The sequence below is a fragment of the Anabrus simplex genome, chromosome 9 (genome assembly GCF_040414725.1).
Source record: "Anabrus simplex isolate iqAnaSimp1 chromosome 9, ASM4041472v1, whole genome shotgun sequence".
In the NCBI taxonomy this organism is placed as follows: Eukaryota; Metazoa; Arthropoda; class Insecta; order Orthoptera; family Tettigoniidae; genus Anabrus; species Anabrus simplex.
The window spans coordinates 114344892-114368835 of record NC_090273.1 but is presented as its reverse complement, the minus strand read 5'-3'; the positions used below and the strand labels follow the sequence as shown (position 1 = coordinate 114368835).

General features: G+C 39.4%; 1 protein-coding gene across 1 annotated transcript in view; it reads right to left on the bottom strand.

Moving 5' to 3' along the window:
* fusl (fuseless) overlaps positions 1-23944 on the bottom strand; it is a 526426-nt gene that overhangs the window by 7449 nt on the left and 495033 nt on the right. Inside the window, exon 4 of the mRNA XM_067154029.2 lies at positions 8238-8421. Coding sequence (XP_067010130.2) covers positions 8238-8421 — 184 coding nt within the window. The remainder of the gene's footprint in view (positions 1-8237; positions 8422-23944) is intronic.

The following is a 23944-nucleotide window of genomic DNA, read 5'->3' as shown; positions in this document are numbered from 1 at the left end:
TGTTCTGGTTTCGACTGGAAGAAATTTGTTAGCCATTGATCAAGAGAAGCTTCGTCAGGAAACACTTGCCCCTGAATGTGGTTAGAAAGAGCGGAAAAGATGGAAATCTGAGGGGGCAAGGCCAGAGCAATACGGAGGATGAGGAAGAGGTTCCCAGCCAAGTTCAGCAATCACACTTTTGGTCAATTACGCTGTATGCGGACGAGCGTTATCATGTAGCAATAAGACGGGTTGTTGTCTTTGTCTTTTGTTGTCAACAGAGCAACGACAAGCCGTCTTAGCTGGTCACTATACACAGCAGAAGTAATCGTTACGTTTTTCTGAAGAAGTTCACAGCGAAGAATGCCATCTTTGTTCCACCAAACACACAGCATGATTTTCTGTGGATGGGCACTATCCTTGTTACGAGAAGTTGCTTTTTTTTTTTTGATGGGATGAGCCACTCTTTCCTCTTCTTCATGTTGACATACAGGCACCATTTCTCGTCACCGGTGACAATGTTCGAAAGGAATATTTCGTGCCTATTACAAGCCAACCGGTGCCGGGCAAGCAATGACGAACAGGTGTTTACACGTTGATTTTTGTTACTGTCAGTTACACATGTGGTACCCATATAGCCAATTTCCGTACCTTACCAATCGAATGCAAATGGCGTACAATAGTTGACTGATCACATTCAAAACTTGTGCCACTTCCTGAGTTGTGTGACGAGGATTCTCATGAAGCAACTCATTTAAGCGATTTTCGTCAAAATCTGAATATCTTCCAGAACGCGGATCATCAACCAAGTCAAACCGTCCTGTTGGAAAGCGTGAAAACCATTTAAGTGCTGTTCTTTCAGCAATTTCTTTATTCCCGTACACTTCACAAATTGTTCTCCTGCTGCACTGGATCCTCGGTTAAACTCAAAGAGTAAAATGTGTCGGAAATGCTCACTTTTCTCATCTTGACATCCATTGTCTGAAATATACACACATAATACGTTCAAAATCAAGAAAATCTGTGTTTCACAACACACAAACCCCAAACTCAGTTAGAACAAGGAATAACGATAAGCGATCCCTTCATGCCGCATTGTTACCAACCCAAAAGAATACCGCGCGAATTTATGCATGGACCCTATATTTAAAGGACTACGACAGACCCTGAAGTAACACACAATCTTATGACCTTGTGGCTCAGGGCAGAAATAGAAGCCTGATCAAGAGAGTGTGAGAAGAAGACGTCAGAAATGGCAGAACATATCTAAGGAAGAATAATAAGGCGTGAAGGGGCGACATACGGTGCAGAGCAGTTCTGAAATGAGTAGATATTCTTTGGTTTTTTACTCGCTTTGCAATGTTTCAATATTTTATTCTGTACAAAATGCTCCTTGCGATGCAATTATTATCAGAACGTATTCTTTTTTTTTGCTAGGGGCTTTACGTCGCACCGACACAGATAGGTCTTATGGCGACGATGGGATAGGGAAGGCCTAGGAGTTGGAAGGAAGCGGCCGTGGCCTTAATTAAGGTACAGCCCCAGCATTTGCCTGGTGTGAAAATGGGAAACCACGGAAAACCATCTTCAGGGCTGCCGATAGTGGGATTCGAACCTACTATCTCCCGGATGCAAGCTCACAGCCGCGCGCCTCTACGCGCACGGCCAACTCGCCCGGTAGAACGTATTCTAGCTTGGTGATATTGTTCTGAAAGGTACAGGTATTGAATTTTGTAATGGGTTTTAAAATACTTTAAATCTTTATGTGAATTTTGATATTCAGTGTCGGATTGATATTGATTTTAAAAAGAAATTAGAAACAAAATGTTAATCAATTCTGGACATAATAGTATTCATCTGATACTAAAATCCATGACTCTTTATACATACATTAGGTAAATGTCAACAGCATTTCAACTTGATAAAATGAAAAATATTACGTAAGGGACTTTTTAAGGGACTACTTCTTAAGTATAAACAATTGATATAACAATTTTTATTTTGTATCTAAATGCAACAAATAAATTTCTTGGAAATCAGATTTAAAAATGTAGAAGTTTTAAAACTCAGTGCTAATCCCCGTAAACTTCTGCAAACATTGTTAATTTCCTTTTAATTACGGATAGTTGTCATGTGTTGTATGATTGCTGTTGTCTTATTTTAACATTTATAATTCCAGAAATGTCGCATGTAGTTCCAAACTTCAGGTTTGTTTGTCTTGTAAACTATTATAATTTGCACTAACGTATGTAGAGTTAACTCGATGTTGAATTCAACACGGATTATGTTACGCCCACTTTGTGTGTATACCAGTCTGTTTATCTCCCTGACATGTATTTTCCTTATAAGCATTGACTTGGCTCGTATTCATTTGAATCGTCGTTATTCTATCTATTGAATTGCTACTGCAAGGCCAAATTGATAGCTCACGTAATGTCGGTCGAACAGCTGAAGAAAAAAGTGCTTGTGCAACGTCAAAGAGTTGCATTGCAGCTATTATACCAAACATGTAATTGAGGTACTTTGTGAATTGATGTAAGGAAAAATGTTAATAAATTTATTTTCCTTATACAGGGTGTAACCAAAATATGGAGTGTACTTACAGGAATTTATTCGTCATATTGGTTTTATAAATAAATGCCAGGGAATGTGGTACGGTAAATTCGTGTTCTCGTCCCGAGGTGGTGCATATCTCTTAAGGCACACCCCCAATGGAGGTGAGTTTCATGTACCAGCCCTCCTGGCATTCTGAAATATGTTGCAGTACCGGGAAACGAACCCAGACCACCGAGGACGGCAGCTAATAGCGGTAACCGTTACACTACGGAGACGGATCGCAAGGTGTTTCAATAAGATTATTTTCTGGAACTTTAATACCACCTGATGGTGTTAAATTAAATTAAATTAAATGAATATAGACCAGAGTTCACCATTGAATGATACCGAACACGTTTCAACATTCATGGCGCACTGCCTACTGACTACAAGGCTCCGCCGTTCGTTCACTGATATTTATTGCAATATCAGTCATTTCAGGTAAGATATACAGGGTGGTCGGAAACAGCGTGAGACAGGTATATGAGCGTTAGACGGTTGGTCATCCTGATAAATAATTTGGAAAGAGTAATTCGATATCTCGCGCATTTGTCGTTTTATTAGCTGCTGAAATTAGCCAATCAGATGGCTTCGCTGGGGGAATTCAAATGGGGTTTGCGAGGCAGTGTTGCTAAATTAGCATGTGGCTTATGACCGGCTTAATAGCACCAGTCGAAAGAACATCTTCGCCAGAGGAGGGATTTGAGCCCAGAGCTCTGAGTTGACAGAATATGCTGTAGCAAATACTCGACAGTGACTCTGGCTGGTTTCTCGGGATGGCCCTCAAAACCGGTCTTAAGTCACGTGCAGATTTACCAACATCGCCTCGCAAAGCCCACTCGAATTCTCCCGCGAAGCGATCTGATTGGCTAACTTCAACAGCTGATAAAGTGACAGTGGCACAGATATCGAATTGAATTTTTAAAATTATTTATCGGTATGACCAACCTTCTGAGGAAAGCAACGGGAAACTACCTCACTCCTCATTTCCCTAGTACGCCTCTTCAGTGCCGCCTAGGCGACCTATGGCAGCTTATGGAGGAACTGTTGAGGATCAAACCAGCCTTCGGGCTGAAGACCCAACATACATACACCAACCCTCTAACTTATTAAGACGATTTTTTGTTGTCAGGTATACTTCTTGAAGGTAAACGTTTGCAAACGTGGTTAATTTCCTTTTAATTACGGATATTTTCTATGTGTTGTGTGATTGCTGTTGCCTTATTTTAACACTTACAATCACGTTATTTCCGATCACACTGTAGATACATTTTTTTCGTGCCATTGTCTTGAATTTAATTTCAGTAAATAATGAATTGGAATTCACTACGGTCGTATTTTAGAGTTTGAAACTGAGAAATTGAAATTTCGGACCCCGTGTTAATGCAACCTGAGCATTATGTGCCAAATCCACAGAAAGGTTGTATGATACGTACAGTTACAGGAGAATCCGTTTACTTATAGAATTTCTACCACTCTCATTAGTAAAATTTCGCCGTTTCTTCAAGATGTCATTGAAGATTCCTAAAGTGGATTGCGATAAAGAACATCACTTTCAGATTCCAATCAATATTTTAGGATAGAGCTGCATCAAACCAGTCTATTGACTGATAACCCAAACAACAACAACAACAACAACAACAACAGCAACAACAACAACACGAAATACCTGTAACTCTGAAAGCCTATCCTGTTCACTGTTCTTAACTCTCTTGCTTACTGTTTTTGTAACAATTTACTGTAAACTTATTAAGACGATTTTTTGTTGTCAAGTATACTTCTTGAAGGTAAACTTTTGCAAACGTGGTTAATTTCCTTTTAATTACGGATATTTGCTATGTGTTGTGTGATTGCTGTTGCCTTATTTCAACATTTACAATTTCAGAAATATCGTACGAAGTTCCAAACTTCAGGTTTGTCTATATCGTAAACCATTATCATTTGTACTAAAGTATCGATATTTGATATCGATATACATCATCTCCTTTTTGACTTCCGATCGGCGTATGATTGTAACGATAGATGTTGTCTCTATGTGGAAATGCTACTGTGTAAAATACTCTGTCTCAAATTAATATTCAAAATATTTTCGTTTTGTGGAAGTCGTTTCTTTTCCGTTTTGACTTAGAGACAAAGTCTCTCATAGTGCATTGGCACTGCCGGTGGCTCCAAGTAGCCTACGCAGTGGCCTCCACGGTATGTACTAGCCAGCGTCTTGGTGTGTGTGCTAGGTACCAACTGATGAGCCCAACCTAGCACACGAGGGCGAAACGCTGGCAACCAGGAATGAGTTAGCTGGAAAATGTATAATGTCCAATAACGGACCATTTATATTGGTATTAGTTAATCTCTAACTGTTAGGTTGTTACGTCTGTCAAAACTAATACCTGATTTAATTTTTTCTTTAGAAAATTAAACCTTTTAAAGGCATTTTTAAAAAAATTAAAAATCATGAATTAGTTTCGACACATTGAACAGTTATAGGTTAAAATATTTTGTCAAGCTTTGTAACTTTAACAACTAGAGTTCCACAAGGAAATTATTCTGTTCAGTTCTGCATTAGGGATGGTGATTCGAGATTCTGGCATTAACACGAGGGGCCCTATCTTCTGTAAATCAGCCAGGATTTTAGCATAGGCAGATTATATTGATATAACATCAAGAACACCCGAAGCTATGAAACAAACATTTGATACAGATTTTATGAGAAATGTTGCTACTATTAGTGTATAAATTTTAAGCGAATCCAACTTATTACCAGGAGTAGTACATCGACATAACTTCATATTAAAGTACAGTTTCTGCCTTTCGGCATTTGTACAGAAATTTCCAGACGAATATTTGTGAATAACAACATCTCCCTAACATCTCAACCATTTATAAATTGTGGCCTTCATACCAACCAAAAGTACTACCACCTTCGGCATCATTGTTTGGTTAAAGACAAAAAGGATTATTGGTGAATTGTGAGTAGATTTATTCTCAACGGGAAGATTGAACAAGACTTCCAGAAGAGCAACACACGGGACTTTTACAGAACCTTTAAACGCAATCTAAATAAGTATAATCGAACAAGTTTACAGTTCAAAAACTGGGATGGGGAACTAGCTTACAATGACAAAGATAATTGACAGATTCTAGTGAAGTACTTTGAATCCCTTCTCAATTGTTAAATTCCAGTATCCACTTTCTCATTTGAAGATAACATACACATCCAAGGAGATTCATTCCCTCCAACGAAAGAAGAAATAAAATCAGTCCCTTAAGAATAACAAGGCACCAGGTGAGGACTCGATAACTGCTGAATTATGGAAGTATGTTGGTAACAAAATGATTGATAAATTGACTGACATCATCAACAAGATTTGGAAAAAATGAGAAACTTTCACATGACTGGACTTCCGCCTTGATTCACCCACTGTACAAGAAAGGGGACAAAACGGATGTTAACAATTACCGTGGCATTTCCCTCCTATTGGTATCTTAAAATATTCTCTCAAATGCTCTGCATATTAGAGCAGAACAACAGCTGGTTCCACAACTAGGGGAGTACCAAGCAGGGTTTAGAAAATAGCGCGAATATGCCAAGGAAATTATGAATCTGAAATCTATCCTCTCATATCTGAATCTAAGGAACAAAAAATATGTGGTGTCCTCGGTCGACTTCAAGAAGGCCTATGATTCGTTTGATAAAATCACTCTTATTCAAGTCCTAGAGGAATTTGTCTTGGATAACAAAACCAGGGAAATCATCAAACGGACCGTAACAAAGTTCAGAGGAGAAATTTTAGGCTCTTTCAAGATAAAGACAGGAGTTAGACAGGGAGATGGGCTCTCTTCCATGCTCTTCAATTGCGTCCTTGAAGAAGTCATCCGTGAGTGGCGCAAAGAAATTAACAACGATGGGCTCCAAAAATGGTGTGAATTGGGTTAAAAGAACATGAACCTTTCAATTGATTGCTTGGCGTTTGCAGATGATCTAGCAATTTTTTCTGATTCTTTAGACATGGCTACAAAGCAAATTAATTACCTCAAGACGCAGACGGAAAAACAGGGCTCCCGATATCTTTGGAGAAAGCGCAATTCATAACTGTCAAGACAACACCAAGAGAGCTGAAAGTAAACCAGGGGCAATCAACCGGACAGATACGTTTAAATATCCTGGCGAGTGGATAGAATCAAAGGAATAAAATGGAAATAAGCTGACCAAGGACGTTTACAACAAAAAGGTCCACATCCTTGAACGCAAAACTCGGACGTTACTGCACTGTCATAAGACCAGAGGCTTTGTACGCAGCTGAATACCTTGCTATGAACGAGAAATACCTGACAGAAAAATTGGAAATTAAAGAAATACTATCTTAAGGAAAATTCTTGGCCCAATTAAAGACAAAGGTGAATATAGACGTTGGCATAACCATGAGCTGTATGCTCGTGTCCAGAAGATCTCTGATGTTATGCGGAGAAGAAGAATTGCATTTTATGGCCGCTTGCTAAGAATGAAACCCACACGATTATCGAACCAGATCTTTACCTATTTTAAAGAAGACGCAGCCAACTTGCTTCAAGGAGGTGGAAAGGGACCTACAGGAGATGGGGACCACTTATGAAGATATACAAGAACGCAACCCACGTAGGAGGAAACCTAAAATACCACCAGAGTTTTCAAGAAAGGCCAAAGTGGTAGACGGAGGAAAGAAAAGAGCAAGACCGGCAACGAATGAAGGAGCACTGCGCAAATATCAAAGCTCAGAGAAGATGTGGTCCTTAGTAGGCTGATACATACAAATGATGATGATGATGATGATAATAATAATAATAATAGTAATAATAATGTAACACAACGTTGCCTGACTTGTCAGATATTACGGGATTAGAACATTCATGTTGACTACACCGTTGACATTATTTACTTTGGAGGTCATGGAAACGTATAATTGATCGATACTAAAGAAAATTCGAACGCCTAACTATAAATAAATAAATAAATAAATAAATAAATAAATAAATAAATAAATAAATAAATAAATAGTCCGCCTCTGTGGTGTAGTGGTTAGCGTGATTAGCTGCCACCCCCGGAGGCCCGGGTTCGATTCCCGGCTCTGCCACGAAATTTGAAAAGTGGTACGAGGGCTGGAACGGGGTCCACTCAGCCTCGGGAGGTCAACTGAGTAGAGGTGGGTTCGATTCCCACCTCAGCCATCCTGGAAGTGGTTTTCCGTGGTTTCCCACTTCTCCTCCAGGCGAATGCCGGGATGGTACCTAACTTAAGGCCACGGCCGCTTCCTTCCCTCTTCCTTGCCTATCCCTTCCAATCTTCCCATCCCTCCGCAAGGCCCCTGTTCAGCATAGCAGGTGAGGCCGCCTGGGCGAGGTACTGGTCATACTCCCCAGTTGTATCCCCCGACCAAGAGTCTGAAGCTCCAGGACACTGCCCTTGAGGCGGTAGAGGTGGGATCCCTCGCTAAGTCCGAGGGAAAAACCGAACCTGGAGGGTAAACAGATGATGATGATGATGATGAAATAAATAAATAAATAAATAAATAAATAAATAAATAAATAAATAAATAAATAAATAAATAAATAAATTAAATAAATAAATAAATAAATAAAAATACTCTAACCGAATTCCTCAGCTTACTTGCGGTATGTGATTGGTTTACCGTGCAGGAAGTAGACGTTGAGAAGATTCCAAATGCCTCTCCACAGGTTACAAGTGCCCGCGAATGAGGCCAGCAGGTAGGTATCTGCCACAATGAGCCGGGGGATGCCCTTGAGTCTGGCACACAGGATCTTCATGGGCTTCTGGATGCTGAAGATAAGGATAATGATGCTGTAACCAATGGCCTGGAACAAACAACAGAGAAAAGAAACTTATAAAAAGTGTTATGTGAAATGATGTCACAAGATAACTTTTGAATATAGGTTTATTAGAGGTAACGAAGAATACTGTAATTTATTCGAAACTAGCTGATGTAGGCGTCGTTGACGTATTGTCCTATTTACTGGCCTATATTTCGCACATTTCCTCCAGTAATAATTCGAGCTTAAAATCGGGCTGTGAGGTACTAGTAAATCGATCTCAATTAAAATTTAAGTACTTTTTAAAAGGGACTGCCTGGCCGAGGCGGTAAAGGCGTGCTCGGTTCGCCCGGAATGACGTGGGTTCGAATCCCCGTCTGGAAGTCGTAAGATTTAAGAAACGAGATTTCCACTTCCGGAGGTGCATATGGGCCTGAGGTTCACTCAGCCTACACCAAAAATGAGTACCAGGTTAATTCCTGGGGGCAAAGGCGGCCGGGCGTAGAGCTAACCAGTCTACCCCATCATGTGCCGAGTTTAACAATGGTGGAAGCCTTTACCTTCCACTCCTCCAAGGGCCTTCATGGCCTGTACGGAGGTGACTTTGCTTTTTTGTACTTTTAAAAAGTAGTACAGGATCACCATTTCACATAATAGATTGCATGTTATGATGTTTCGTAACATGTCATTGAGTATAAGGAAAAGTTATTAAGCTTTGTAGGATTGCAGTCATAGCCAAATATGCTCTCCTGCCATTTCCGCTTTCTCTTCATGAATCGGTCCATCCAGCCACGGATGACCTTCAGTTCCATACGACTAATACCCTGCTTTGTTCGCTATTTTACATGGTATATATAGTAACATTTTGTGCGTAATTCCATATACATCATCACATAAATACTTCACGTACTGAAGCAGTCCATTTTCGTCCCTAGGAAACTTTTCACTTTTTTCACCCTGAAATTCTCTCTTTTTGATTTGCTGGTGTTTTCAAGAGCAACTTTCAGGTTTCGCCAGTAGCATACATTAAACTCACAAGGGGAACTCGGCTAGTGTAACAACCCGATTTGACAGAAACTACGCTCAGTGAAAAAAGGGCCGAAATAAGTGAACACGTGTTTCGGCTTATCATTAGGCACTCCAACTTTCCCGAGAAAATGATGGTTGAAATTTCAGACGTGCCGTATCTGCCTATTAGAGCCCAGCAAGTTAACCCGACGCGGTGGCGTAGCGGCCTTCGCTGCAGTCTCACACTTCTCGCGCCCCGTGTTGAAATCCCGAGCTGTTGCTTGTTTAATTTATTTACTTTTATCCATTGACGATTACGACACGAATGGTTTTGTTCAATGTATTTTAAAATCACGTTGTCCTTTTTCGTCTATTAATATTCTACCTGGTAAATGAATTGTAAAACATCAATTGTTCTCCACTCATTGCACAACACAGGGATAATAATAATAATAATAATAATAATAATAATAATAATAATAATAATAAGAATAAGAATAAGAATAATAATAATCATATGGCCTCAGCTACCGTGTGCAGACATTTCAATTTGACGCCATCTGGCTGTCTGCTCGTCAATTTCGACGTTCCGTTTTACTCTAGGCCCCCACTATATGGCAGACCGAGTAAACCGAAACTCTCTTGGGCGTCTATGGCTGAGATTTAATGAATTTTGTCGGGTAAACACCAAATGTGCCACCAGAGATCTTTAACATGCCGACATCGTACGACATGGAGTATCGAATGGACTTTTTTCCGCCCTTCAAAAATCCGACTACCTCTGCCGGGTTTGAACCCGCTATCTTGGGATCCGGAGGCCGACGTGATGCAATAAAAATCCACGCATTGATTCATAATAATTGCAATCACCAGTTTTTGGATAAAATGACCGGTTATTCGTGGTTTGCAGCGAACATATTTCCAACACGTGAAATCTTCAGTAATGTTAAAAGACGTTTATATCCCGAGTGACATTTCCACCCAGAAATATAACTGTGGCAAACCTGTCTCCGTGCGATGCTCGTAGTGTGCGAAATTGTTATGTTTCAAATGTTTCTACGATCTGTATCACCCAATAGAATGCATCGTACTCCCTGAAGCGTTAATATAAGAATGAACTTGCAAAATATTGGAATTCCTGAAAAATACCATATTATACTAGGCGGCCTGCGAACGCCGTACTTTCTACTTACAAATGACCCGCATGCACTAGTGATGCATGGGATGCCTAATCACTTGGTTTCGAAGGAGCGCTACAACGTGCTGTACTTCGGATGTCGTGAAACAAATAGTAGTCATTTTACTGCACACGTTCGATAACAGGGTGCATCTGTATATAGATATATAACAAGAGTTTTGTCTGCACATTGCTCAGAATTTCTGTCTGTATGCATGCATGTATGTACACGCATCACGAGAAAACGGCTGAAGAGAATTTAATGAAAATCGGTATGTAAAGTATGGGGATGAGCCACTACAATCTAGGCTATAAATAACTTTATTCACGCTGAGTGAAATGGTAGTTTAGGGGAAATAAAATGTAATTCTCAAATATTTATTTTATTAGTGATCTTATCGATAAATACTACATAACTAAAGTTATATAGAATTAAATTTCCGATCATTTATGTCATACATTTTTACCGTACCGGCTGTGATAACACAAATATTCATGAATGTCGATGTTTGTTGCTAAGTCCATATCAATGTCGAGCCACGAGAAAATGGGTGAACAGAATTTAATGAAAATCGGTGTAGGCCTATAGACCCTATTGACCCTGGATGAAATTGTAGTTTAGGGATAGGCGTGTAAAACTTAATTTTTAAATTCCTATGTTACTGGTCCTATCGAAAAGTACTACATAACAAAAGTTATAGAGAATACAGTTTCCGATCATTTATGGTTTATTCAGTTTTACCGTACCGCCTATGATAAGAGTGGTTATTTGTACAGAAAGTATCGGGAAAGTCAACATGAAATCCTCACCTAGGTGTGTCTGAAGGAGAAGAACAAGTTTTGGTAGCATACAATTCTGTAGATTATAAATATATTCTTTTCTATTTCCTATCCGACCCCAACGGTACGATGTTTGCCAAGCCCAGGCAGTCTTACATTTTCACGTCTTTCGTGGCTTTTCCCTTCTTTTCCACTAAAAGAGAGTCGGATCTATTCGACTTTTTTCTGGTTAGTTTTAAGGGAGGATGGTGACACCGTTCTACTTTCTCACAGAAACAGTAATCACCACCATCACAAAAAGGTTCCGTGGCTACCACGATATAAACATTCCCGCAGATATACAAGCTGGTATATTTGACATTTAAACTGTAATACAACACAAAGTGCATTTTTATATACAAACATCAGAGGCTAATTCAAAAAAATAAGTTTCCTATTTATTTATCGTGGAAAAATTAAAGGTAGGCCAGGGTAAAATATACTGTTTTATTCCGCACCAGTCCTTCATATTTAGGAAAAACAAAAGTTAATCCATCATTAATTAATTAAAATTTATTTATTTATTTATTTATTTATTTATTTATTTATTTATTTATTTATTTATTTATTTATTTATTGTAGTCTAACGTCACTTTAACATATTTTTTGGAGAAAATGGGATGGGAAAGAGTTAGAAACGCCGGACTCAGTGGCACGGTTGAGACGCTGGTCTTCTGGCCCCAACTTGGCAAGTTCGATCCTGCCAACCCACGCTTCCAAGTTGTGAGCCCCGAGGACCCATTTAGTCACCTCTTACGACAGGCAGGGTATACCGTGGATGTATTCTTCGTCTGTGTCCCCCACCCATAGGGGATCAAAACGTCCAATCTCGAGTACATAAAATAATTTGGTCGACAGTAAATTATATTTTAATTTTTTAAAATATGTGGCTAAAGGAAGTGAAAAAATAAAATAAGCACCAACTATTTTTTTTCAAGTTCCTTTATGTCTCACCGTGATGGAGAGGTCTTATAGCGACGATGGGGCAGGTAAGGGCTAGGAGTGGAAAGGAAGTGGCCGTGGCCTTAATTAAGGTACAGCCCCAGCATTTTCCTGGTGTGACAATGGGAAATCACGGAAAACCATCTTCAGGGCTGCTGACCGTGAGGTTCGAACCCACGATCTCCCGAATGTAAGCTCACAGCTGCGTGGCCGGAACCGCGCAGGCAAATAGCTCAGTATATCCATTTATATTCACATTATTCCAAGTAAAACCTGAGGATGTCAGCAATAGGACGAAATGGAGGAGATGTATCAAAACAGCTGACCCCCATTCTTTGGGATAAACGCTAGGAAAGAGAGAGAATTCCAAATATTTTCAAGTTCAAAACCCTGGTTTAATTGATGTATTTGAATGTTTAACGCTCTCTACTGAAAAAAGTTTTGAGACATTCAGTTTTGCTCCGTGCCCTCATAATTGAAATAGTTACTTTTACGGGGAACTCAGAGACATGGTCATTCTCTTCTGTTTTAGGTGTTAGCCATTAATCATCAAAGAAAAAGTTACGAAATAACGAAGAGCGATGCAATAAATGTGTCACCACAGTGGAATATTAACAAGCATCTGGGCGTACTTACCGGCAAGTGGGCTGTCTAATAGTGGCTAATGGAGGCTCACACAATTGTGGGGTAATCGATCCCGGAAATAGGACATAACCACTTTCATTGAGAGAGGCCACGTCTTCATAGCAGTGACCTCGCAATCTCCCCCGCGTTACAAGATGTGTCAGCACGTGTCGCCACATCTAAGTGGTGACTGTTTTTTACGGCCCACTAAGTACATTCTATGTTTTTCGGCGACGGAGACGCCGTGGTGCCGAAATTTTGTCTCAAAGGAGTTCCATTACGTGCCAGTAAATCTACCGACACGAGGCTGACGTATTTGAGCACCTTCAAATACCACCGGACTGAGTCAGTATCGAACCTGCCAAGTTGGGCTCAGAAGGGCAGCGCTCTACCATCTGAGCCACTCAGCCCGGCAATCGCGCAAAACGAGAGAGATCAGACTTTCCTAACAGCAGCGAGTAGAGGAGTAAGGGTTCAGTCACTAAATAATAATAATAATAATAATAATAATAATAATAATAATAATAATAATAATAATAATAATAATAATAATAATAATAATAATACCGTGCCTGGTTAATTGCGTGGGGTTTTGGCTCTGAACTGAGTAGGGGATAAATGTAACCCTACATAAGACACGGGGGTGGGGGACCTCAACCCCAACACGGCGCGTCCCATATGGCTGATAGGGAAAGTTCCTGTAGATATGCAGGACAGGTGTGAATAAGGCAATGCCAAATAAGCACCCGCGGATCAACTGAGGTCAAGAGAAAAACGGTCAACGGTCTCTCAAAACGGAAGAGAAATCTCATTTCTCAACGGCTGAGAGGGCAGAAGAACCTAGTGGAGTCAACCACGAAAAAAATAATTTCAGACTAACAATCTGATCTTACTTTGGAATGTTATTCCTATCCTTGAACCACACAACTTCAATTGCAGAATGGAAAAGCCGCTGAAAGAAAGCACTACCGCGTGGCAGCTCGGAAGAGTAATCCACCATTGCGTTATGCAATGCATCGGGACCTAGGGTTCTGAGGAGTCTCAACCTCTGCAATAAGGATGAGTCGGAACATCCTTGGAATCCGTCCAGACTTAAGTTTAGACAGAAGTTTTTGCAGGCACTTTGAATGTAAATTCTTTGTTGAAGGTTGGTAAACAGAAGGAATCAGAACTACTTCTAGATAGAAACGAAATTCAACTTTTAGCAGTACAAGAGACGAGATTTTTGGATGAGAATGTGACAGAAACGAAATATTATCGAATCTTTAAAGGTAAACCTGCGATTAAAATTACGAAAGTAATGCTACTCTTGGGAACAGCCTTTTCATGTCCATAAAATTTTATTAAACAATGTAACTGAATTCAAATCCCGCTCAGAAATGACGTCTCTTTTAACAGTGAACTGAATAAAAAGAAAATAAAACTTTTATTAACTGTTATGCACCAATAAATGAAGGCAACACAAATAACCCAAATAAAGCAGAAGAATTCTGGACACTCCTGGATGATGAATTATCTAAAATTCCAAAATCAAATGTGGTGATATTACTTGGAGATTTCAATGTCCAAGTAGGAGGAGAATGAATTCGTAGACCAATAGTGGGAGAATATGCCGCACACTAAAGAACAAACATCAATGGAAGGAGATTAATTACTAACTGTAAAAACTTTCAGCTGAAGTTAATGTCATCTTTCTTCAAGAAATTGCCAAGGAAAGCTAAAACATGGATTTCTCCAAATCCATTACTAGGTGAATTTCAACTGGATCATGTAGCTATATCCGTTAGAAACATGAAAGAAATATTATGAATGTCAAGGTAGTAAGAAGCAGAGAAATTGATTCCGATCACTACTTGTCTAAAATCAAATTCTTATCCAACAGAAATCACAGAATTGGGAAAGAGTAAACAAATATGACACAAATAGACTACAGATTACACAAGAAACATTGGAAACATTTCAGGAAAACATAAAAGTATCTCATCATGGGAAGTGGCAAGATTTATATAAAGAAATACCCAATGCAGCCCAGAAAACATTTGGGCTAATCAAACCTAAAAAGAAACCTTGGTGGAATCAAATATGTGAAGATGCGTCACAAGAGAGAATAGAAAAATGGAGAAAGTGTAAATCATCTGGAAAGACTGAGCACTATGACCAGTTCAAACAGCAAAGGAAAGACACTGCCAGAATAATATGGGGAGTTAAAAGATCTTTCGAAAAATCACAACTTATTGACCTGCAAGACAGCTTTGTTAAAAATAACTCTCGAAACTTCTACCAGGGGGAAGGGGGGGGGGTACCAAGCACCTAGCATATGCTTTAAAGATGAAAATGGTAGACTTGGCCTAAACAATGCAGAGAATAGTGAAATACTTGCAAAGCACTTTGATCAACTTTAAATTGACCTGAACCCGACCGTAAGTTGGAATTCTCTCAAAAAACTGAAAATCTGGAACTGCTGAAGAAATTAAAAATGTAATTAACATTCTGAAAGATAAAAAAGCTGGTGGAGAAGACAGCTGAACTTTTGAAATGGTCTCAAAAAGTCATTGAAGAGCTGCAGTTAATCTTTGAAGATATTTGGAGAACAGAGGGGATTCCAGAAGAATGGAAATTGGCTCTAATACACCCAATGCATAAGAATGGGGACAAACCAAAGGTTGGTAACTATAGAGGCAACTCGCTTATGAAAAGTGCATACAAGGTATTCTCAAAAATATTGCTGAATAGAGTAGAAACATCACTTGACAACAGGGCGAGTATCAAGCTGGATTTCGAAATATTTAACTTAAAATCCATAATTCGCCATAGGATATTGAATTTAAAGGACATTGTGTTGACTTTTGTAGATTTTAAAAAGGCCTTTGCCTCGGTTGATAGAGGAACCGTAGATAAAACATTTTGTGAATTTTAGTGAAAACTAAATTGGCAAACTTAATTCGTGTAACACTTACTGACACAATTTCAAAGGTGAAATTTCTGGGTGAGATATCAAAACCTATTAAGATAAATGCAGGGGTACGGCAAGGTGACGGTTTGTTAACCCTTCTATTCAACTGTCTTCTAGAGAAAATTGTAAGAATTTGGAATGTAAAGCTTAAAGAACATAACATTTTGCCGGTAACTTTAGGGAGAAAAAACAAAGGCATTGAAACAAATTGCCCAGCATTTTCAGACGATTTTGCTATATTATCAGAAAACCTAACAAGTGCAACAACACAAATCAATCTCTTGGAAGAAATAGCCAACAAGACAGGTTTGAGAATCTTCGTAGAAAAAACAAAATTTATTACAAACATCAAGAACGCTCCAAAATTTTTGGCAACACATATTGGTCCAATGGAAAGAGTAACGAAATTCAAATATCTGGGAGAAATAATTCAAGAAAATGGTTCAGACAAATCTGCAGTAGAAGAAAGGGTACACAAGATGGAAAGGGCATATGGTATCACAAATAATTTTTATAAAAATGTGTCTATCTAAAAATTTTAAAATAAGGCACTACAGTGGTGAAACCGGAATGACTATATAAAAGTAATTGCCTGGTACTAAACTATAGATGTGATAAACTTGAGGTATTAGAAAGGAGATCCGTGAGAAAAATCATAGGCCCTGTGAAAACAACAGAAGTATGGAAATTAAGATCTAATGATGAAATATAGAGGAACTTAGAAAACAGAACAGAAATCATCAGAAAAAGGAGATTGCATTTTTTTGACATATTTACAGAATGGATGATTCCAGATTAATAAAAAGGATTTTCAAGTACCTTTGGAACGAAAAGGCAACAACTAGCTGGATTCAAGAAGTACATAAATATTTATGAAGAAATAATGTAAGAGAAGAAGAAAATATGGACAGAGAGATTTTTTAGAAAGAGGGTAGTAAGTATGGAAGGATTCCTAGGAAGATTGGACAAGTAACTTGGTGCGAAGTGATCCGAGGATAGAAAGGAAGAGCATAGTGAAAGGATGAAAGAGTATTGGAAGGAACGGAAGAGAAAACAACACAGAATGAAGAACTGAATTGAAATTGGCATGCGGTCCTTAGTAGACCTCACCGGAAATAATAATAATAATAATAATAATAATAATAATAATAATAATAATAATAATAATAATAATAATAATAATAATAATAATAATAATAATATTTGTACCGGTTGGTACACCTCTACGCCACACTTTTGAATTTTCCGCCTTAAAGTACTCCCCTACAGCAGAAACTCTGAACTTTAAAAACTGAATTATCTCAACAGTTTCTCAGAAGATGTCACTGTGTTAATTTCGAACTGCTTTTGTTTACTAATTATCAAGAAGTGTGGACATTCTTTCATAGATGTTTCTACTGTAAAACTGGGATCATGCACCCTGGTGCGAAGTGAATGAACTTTCTTGAAGAAATCTTGTATTTAGAAGTTTTTGTCTTTACTAAATTTTGTTCTTTCATTTGTGGGTTGGCAATATTAATCTTTCTTTCCGCCAGTTTTGAACTTAGCCAATTAGCCAGCCAATAGAGCCAGCCAGCCAATAAAGTTGAGTGGGTGGTCTTAATGATTCATGAAAGGTCTCGAATCTTCCCTGAGTGTTTAAAAACTGTTGATTTTCACGGCTCGTCGCCACTTCAACAACATCTAGCTTAGTGTATGGAAGTATAGCAGGGGGCGGGTAGCGCCTCTTCCTTCGGGCAGCAGCTCTTCAACAAAGGTAATGGCCGTTTAACATCTTTATTTCTTGCTAGCTCAGCAGTTTAACCCTCGGGGAAGGTCCGAAACCTTTTCAATGTAACCTACCTGTCTAAAAATGTAGTACCGGCTTATGTAACATTTTCTTATTACTTTAACTGTAAATCGGGGATAGAGAGTGCTTTACCCTCTCGAGCTCCCCTTCATTTTTGATTTGAGGTGACAACGTTTTCATAACCGATTTTCTACTCTTAATGTATTAAAATTTTCTTATACGAGTCACCTCCCTAGTGTGGGAATAGCCCCTGTTTAATCGGCCTAGTGCCCCTTAGGTTTTAACAAGTGTTCATGTAGGAGTGCAAGTACACGCCTCCATTCTGCTTTGCATTTTGGGCCATTTACTTATCCTATTCTTTTTCAACAAAGGCCCAGTAGGTTGGGTACAAGATACCCCTGTTTCTTTGTAGATGTGCCTTGAGGGCAGTTGATAGTAATGTTGGTTGTTGCCTTTGATAGGCTCAGCAAATTGAGAGCGGGTTGGCTCTTTTATTTGTGGTAAAAGTGCCTCAGAGAGGCTTGAGATGTGAAGGTGGGAGCAAGTGCTCCATGTTATTAGGGGTTTTCTGCCCTTTGGTAAATATGTGTTTGGGAGCTGAGAGCTCAGGAAATGTAAAGTGAAGGCTTGAAGCCTAAGTTCTGTTATTCCACCAAATTTTGTCGTTCCTAGACTTAAATTTTGTTACTGGCACCTTTTTACTTGTTGTTATTGGTTAAAGTTGGAAATTCTATATCAAATCTGTTAAGTTTGGCTGTTTTGAAAATATAACCTTTAATTAAATTTTAATTAATTTCTCGGTTTTGTAGTTAGACCCATTCCAGCCCGCACCTTCTTTCACCTCTGCTGTTCCACGGGTATCCCCGTAACAACAATAATAATAATAATAATAATAATAATAATAATAATAATAATAATAATAATAATAATAATAATAATTCTTTCTTAGCGTTTATCCCATAGCACGAAGTCTGCTGCTCTGCTACAGCTGTTCCACAGGGCTGTGTCATAGACGTCTTCGGGCTTGATATCTATATCCTGCATGTAATCCCTGAGGTTATCCACCACCGCTTCAGAGGGCCTGCCTGCGGGTTGACGTCCTTTAGGATCGAGTTGGAGCGCTGATTTGGCCATGGAATTGTCTGCTTCTTCTAATGATAATACTATATTACCGGAGTCAGGCATCACTCAGTTTCTCCGTAACTGAGACTACACCGTACCTGTGACGTACGCTGGCTGTCATACGTCGTATGATCTTAGTGGGTCAATCCAACGGACCACCACAGTATTTTTATCTCTATAATGTGGATAGCCTGTCTCTTCTTCTTCGTCAAATGTCTGAACTATATCTCGCAGGAAGCAACTGTTTTTATAAATTTTGGCTTTCAACTGTAGAGCCATCTTCTTGTCACAAAGAACATCAGTGACTCGTCTCCACTTGAGCCTTGCATATTGACTCTCATCCGGGTGTCCAGGGTAGTACATTTCGAGGATGTTATCAGGAATGTAGGTTTTTCAAACCCTTGATGCTAATAATAATAATAATAATAATAATAATAATAATAATAATAATAATAATAATAATAATAATAATAATAATAATAATAATAATAATAATAACAATAAGACAACAACCTTGATTCATCAAACACTGAAAAACACACGGTCTCAGGTAAAATTTTTAGGAGAACTGTCAGAGCCCTTTGAAATCAAAAAAGGTTTGAGACAAGGAGATGTCCTCTCTCCAATTTTATTCAACTGTGTTTTAGAGAAAGTTATCAGGGAATGGCGAAAAGAAATGCGCAAATTCAACTTTCCAAATGGAATTAGATTAGGTCACAAGAGAACTGGGCTTAAATTTGAATGCCTCGCATTTGCAGATGATATAGTCTTTTTTTGCAGAGAATTTGCAAATTGCAATTAAGCAGATGGACGTCCTCAAAGAAACAGCAGACAAAACAGGATTGCAAATATCTTTTGAGAAGACGGAGTACATGAACATAAATACCACTGACCCAACCGGGACAATGAGGACGAAGTACGGTGACATCAAAAGAGCTACAAAGTGCAAGTACCTAGAAGAGATTTTGACTCCGAACATGAATGAGAAAGCAGCAATTCAAGAACGTGCAAGAAAGATGGAAACTGCGTTTAGATTATGTCAGAACACCTACAAATCTAAGTCACTCTCCTACCAGGCCAAATTCAAGCACTACAGCACGATAGTCAAATCTGAATGTTTATACGCAGCTGAGACAATAGCCACGAAGGGACTCTCAGATTTGGAAAAGAAAGAAAGGAGGTTCCTTAGAAAGATTCTTGGACCTATAAAATCATCAGACAAGTTTACGTTTCGCATGAGACCAAACCGAGAACTATACCGACAATCTGAAGACACCACCACAATGAAAAAGAGGAGATTGACGTTCTACGGACATATTAAAAGGATGGGATCGGAGAGACTCGCCAACAGGATCCTCACCTTCCAGGAGAACAGGAAGACACAAGTCCCATGGGAAAAAGAAGTCCACCGATATTTAGAAAAATGTGGGATCACGGCAGAAGATATAACAAACAGACAAATCTTCAGGCAGAGAGTTGCGGAGGTGAAGGACCTAGCTGATGAGAAAACAAGGAAGAATAGAGTATTATCGGCAGAAGAACGAGCACGAGCAAGCCAACGGATGAAGGAATACTGGCGAAAGAGGAAGGAGAAAGAACTTGAGAAAGCAATGGAAGTTGCGTAATCGCAGCCCATAGATGGCTGAAACGAAAAGAAGATAATAATAATAACAATAATAATAATAATAATAATAATAATAAACAAGGCTAATAATAAAATCTCATTGTTAACAATTCCAGCCCCGAAGTGTAGTGGAAGCGTCCCTACCTCTTCCCCAGAGGTCCTGTTTTCGATTCCTGGTCAGTGCAAGAATGTATCTTAATTCTGGACTGTGGACTCGAATGAAGTTCTATCAGTCTCGTGAGACCAACTGACGAGAGGTGTGATATGAGAGGTAGCGGTCCCCAAAAGCCAAGCAGTGAGACTGAGCAGTAGACCCTTAATGGGCTATTGTGCCATGGCTTTTTGTTTTTTTATCAACAATAATATACGAGACAAACTCATGGAGAATGGAAACCTGGTTCGTTATATTTGTATTTATTAATGTTGAAAACAGTTATTAGCAGAGAAAGTAGAGGTCCCCATACTAAGAAAAACGTAAAATTAAGCAATCTCGTCAATTCAGATGGTTAAGGAAAGGATTGTAATTTTTAAGAATAAATAAAGAATATATTCTCATACTTTATTTATATTTTATTCACCTAAAATTCGTAGCTCGTATCCCTAGAATGTTTTCAACAATGAGTCGCTTGCCCGAAGAGATTTTTATTGGTTGTATACGATTGTAAACCAATAGAACAGAGGGTGGATGCACCCGTGGAGAATTGCAAATTTATTATTATTGAATAGAAAAGCACACAACGTGCAAGAATATAAACTTATTCCCTACAAAGTTTTATCAGAGAACAAGACCTCTTCGGACACTCCAAGGCGTGGAAACAACCACAAAATTTTTCACACCATCGGCACACACAATCATTTCATGAAAACGAGGTACAACGCATGCCTAATGATGGAAATCATGAAGCGTTGCAGGAGTCACTGTATGGCTGAGATCGAAGCAACTTTGGCACCAATTGTATGTTGTCATTGCATCCGTTATATAAAAGTCACTCCGAATTTCCGTCTTATTCAATTTTAATGCATGCAAGTGCCCCTGATATTCTTTTGTAGATCGTACAGTTACAGTACGTCGTATGACCTCAGTTCAACGTTATTAAGGAGATCTGGGGAAGTAAAATGAAATGGCGTATGGCCTTTATTTTAGTGCTGGGAGTGTCCGAGGATAAGTTCGGCTCGCCAGATGCAGATCTTTTATTTGACGCCCGTAAGTGACCTCCGTCGTGATGAGGATGACATGCTAATGAAGACGACACATACACCAAGTCTCCGTACCAGCGGAATTAACCGATTACAGTTAAATACCCGATCCCGCCGGGAACCGAACCCGAGACCCCTGCGACCAAAGACCGGCACGAAAACCGTTCAGCCATGTAGTCGAACTGTGGGTAAGTAATGAGAAAGGAGAAAATAATTGATACCATGCTGCAAACTGAAATGTGCCAAGGCAAGGCTAGAAAATATAACTTTGTTGAAGTCTAGAGCAATATTATGTACGTAGATTGTAGTTAAAGCATACAGTTAAACCACCGTTGTATTCCAATTATTTTGCATGTTTCTTGACATTTTAACACTAATATTGACTTGAGATGTCGAACGTTGTACGAAGGAACTGCGGATAGCTACTGCGGTAACCTTCACTTTGGGCAGTCGCGTTTCCAGTGTATTCGATGGACCTCCATAGTATGTCCGTAAAGTTTGATATCTCTACTATAGTGCCTTAATTATCCTCTCAGACCTTTCTTTCTCTGTTTAATTTTTAGTAACATAGAGCTGTTAAATTTTGGTTATAACCCTAGCGCTGTTTTCCTGACACTTCTTTAAATTTGTCTTTCAACTATGCTACATGGTGTAAAATTGTCGCTAAAACTGCATGAATCAAAAGAAAAGATTATTATAAACAATACCCCCTCCTTAATCACAAGGGACCAGACTGATACTATTTAATAAGAAGAGAGCTTGGCGCCTGTGGAAAGACTTCCCTAACCCACACACTCACAATACCTTCGTTAAAATCCGCCGCCACGCGAGGTTCATGGTCAGAAGAGTATACAAAACACACGTAGACACTGTCACTGAAAACGTCCACTGCAACCCCAAGCGCTACTGGAGCGGATTGCTGTCAGCGTGAACCACAACGATGCACAGCAGACGGCGCCGATCGCAATGAACTGTTCAACAGGTATTTCTTCTCTAACTTCTCCCCTCCCTTACAAATCCAACCTCTCGCTAACATAGGTACAGTTTCAAACAGAACCCTATCAAGCATAACTACCACACCAAATGAAGTTCATAACCTTCTTCATACTCTTCGTACCAACAAAGCTAGCGGTCCCGACACTATAGGTTCTCTTTTCCTAAAAATACTGCCAGCACCCTTTGCGTCCCTCTCTCTAAATTATTTAAGAGATGTTTGGCCGCGGGCTATTTTCCTATTACCTGTAAAAAGGCAAATATTTTTCCACTTCTCAAATCAGGCAACAAATTTAATGTTTCATCTTACCGACCAAATTCTATTCTCCCCACACTATCCTTTATATTTGTAAAAAGTATACACCAGCGTCTCCTTGCATTCACCTTGCCCTCTATCTCAACCAAGCAGCATGGTTTTCTACCAGGTGGCTCTTGTCTAACAAACCTGGCCACTCTGCATAGCTTTGCATCACATGCCATGGCAGCTAAATCACAGCTGGATATCTGCTACGTAGATATTTCGAAAGCTTTCGATTCTGCAGATCATACTCTGTTGCTCCATAAACTCTCCGAACGATTTAATATACATGGCAGTCTTCTGACCCTTCTTGCTGTCTTCCTACATAACCGTTGGCAGAGAGTGGTAATGTCAGGCACTTTATGCTCACGGTTACCAGGCACCTCCGGTGTCCCACAAGGCAGTGCTCTTGGCCCCTTGCTGTTTTCCTTGTTTATGGACGATCTGCCGCCCGAACTCAACGAAACAGCAAATACCCTACTTTTTGCTGACGACTGCTAGATATTTAGAGAGATCAGGAATCCAGCAGATGCAGCCCTGCTACAATCCTCACTTAATGCCCTCTCGAACTGGTGCCGTACTTGGAAAGTTATCCCCAGTCCACAAAAATGCAGCCACAAGACTCTTCTACTAACATCATATTACCTACTCGGCAACCCCATCACTGTAGTTACGCAACAGCGTGACCTAGGTGTAATATTCGTTACAAAATTTCAATTTAAGACCCACATAGAAACATATAAAACCAATCGAAACTGACTTTCAACCTATTAGGTCGTGTTACGTACATTTAGTACGTATTGAAGAGATGTTAAGTCATCATCATCATCATCTGTTTACCCTCCAGGTTCGGCTTTTCTCTCGGACTCAGCGAGGGATCCCACCTCTACCGCCACAAGGGCAGTGTCCTGGAGCTTCAGACTCTTGGTCGGAGGATACAACTGGGGAGTATGACCAGTACCTCGCCCAGGCGGCCTCACCTGCTATGGTGAACAGGGGCCTTGTAGGGGGATGGGAAGATT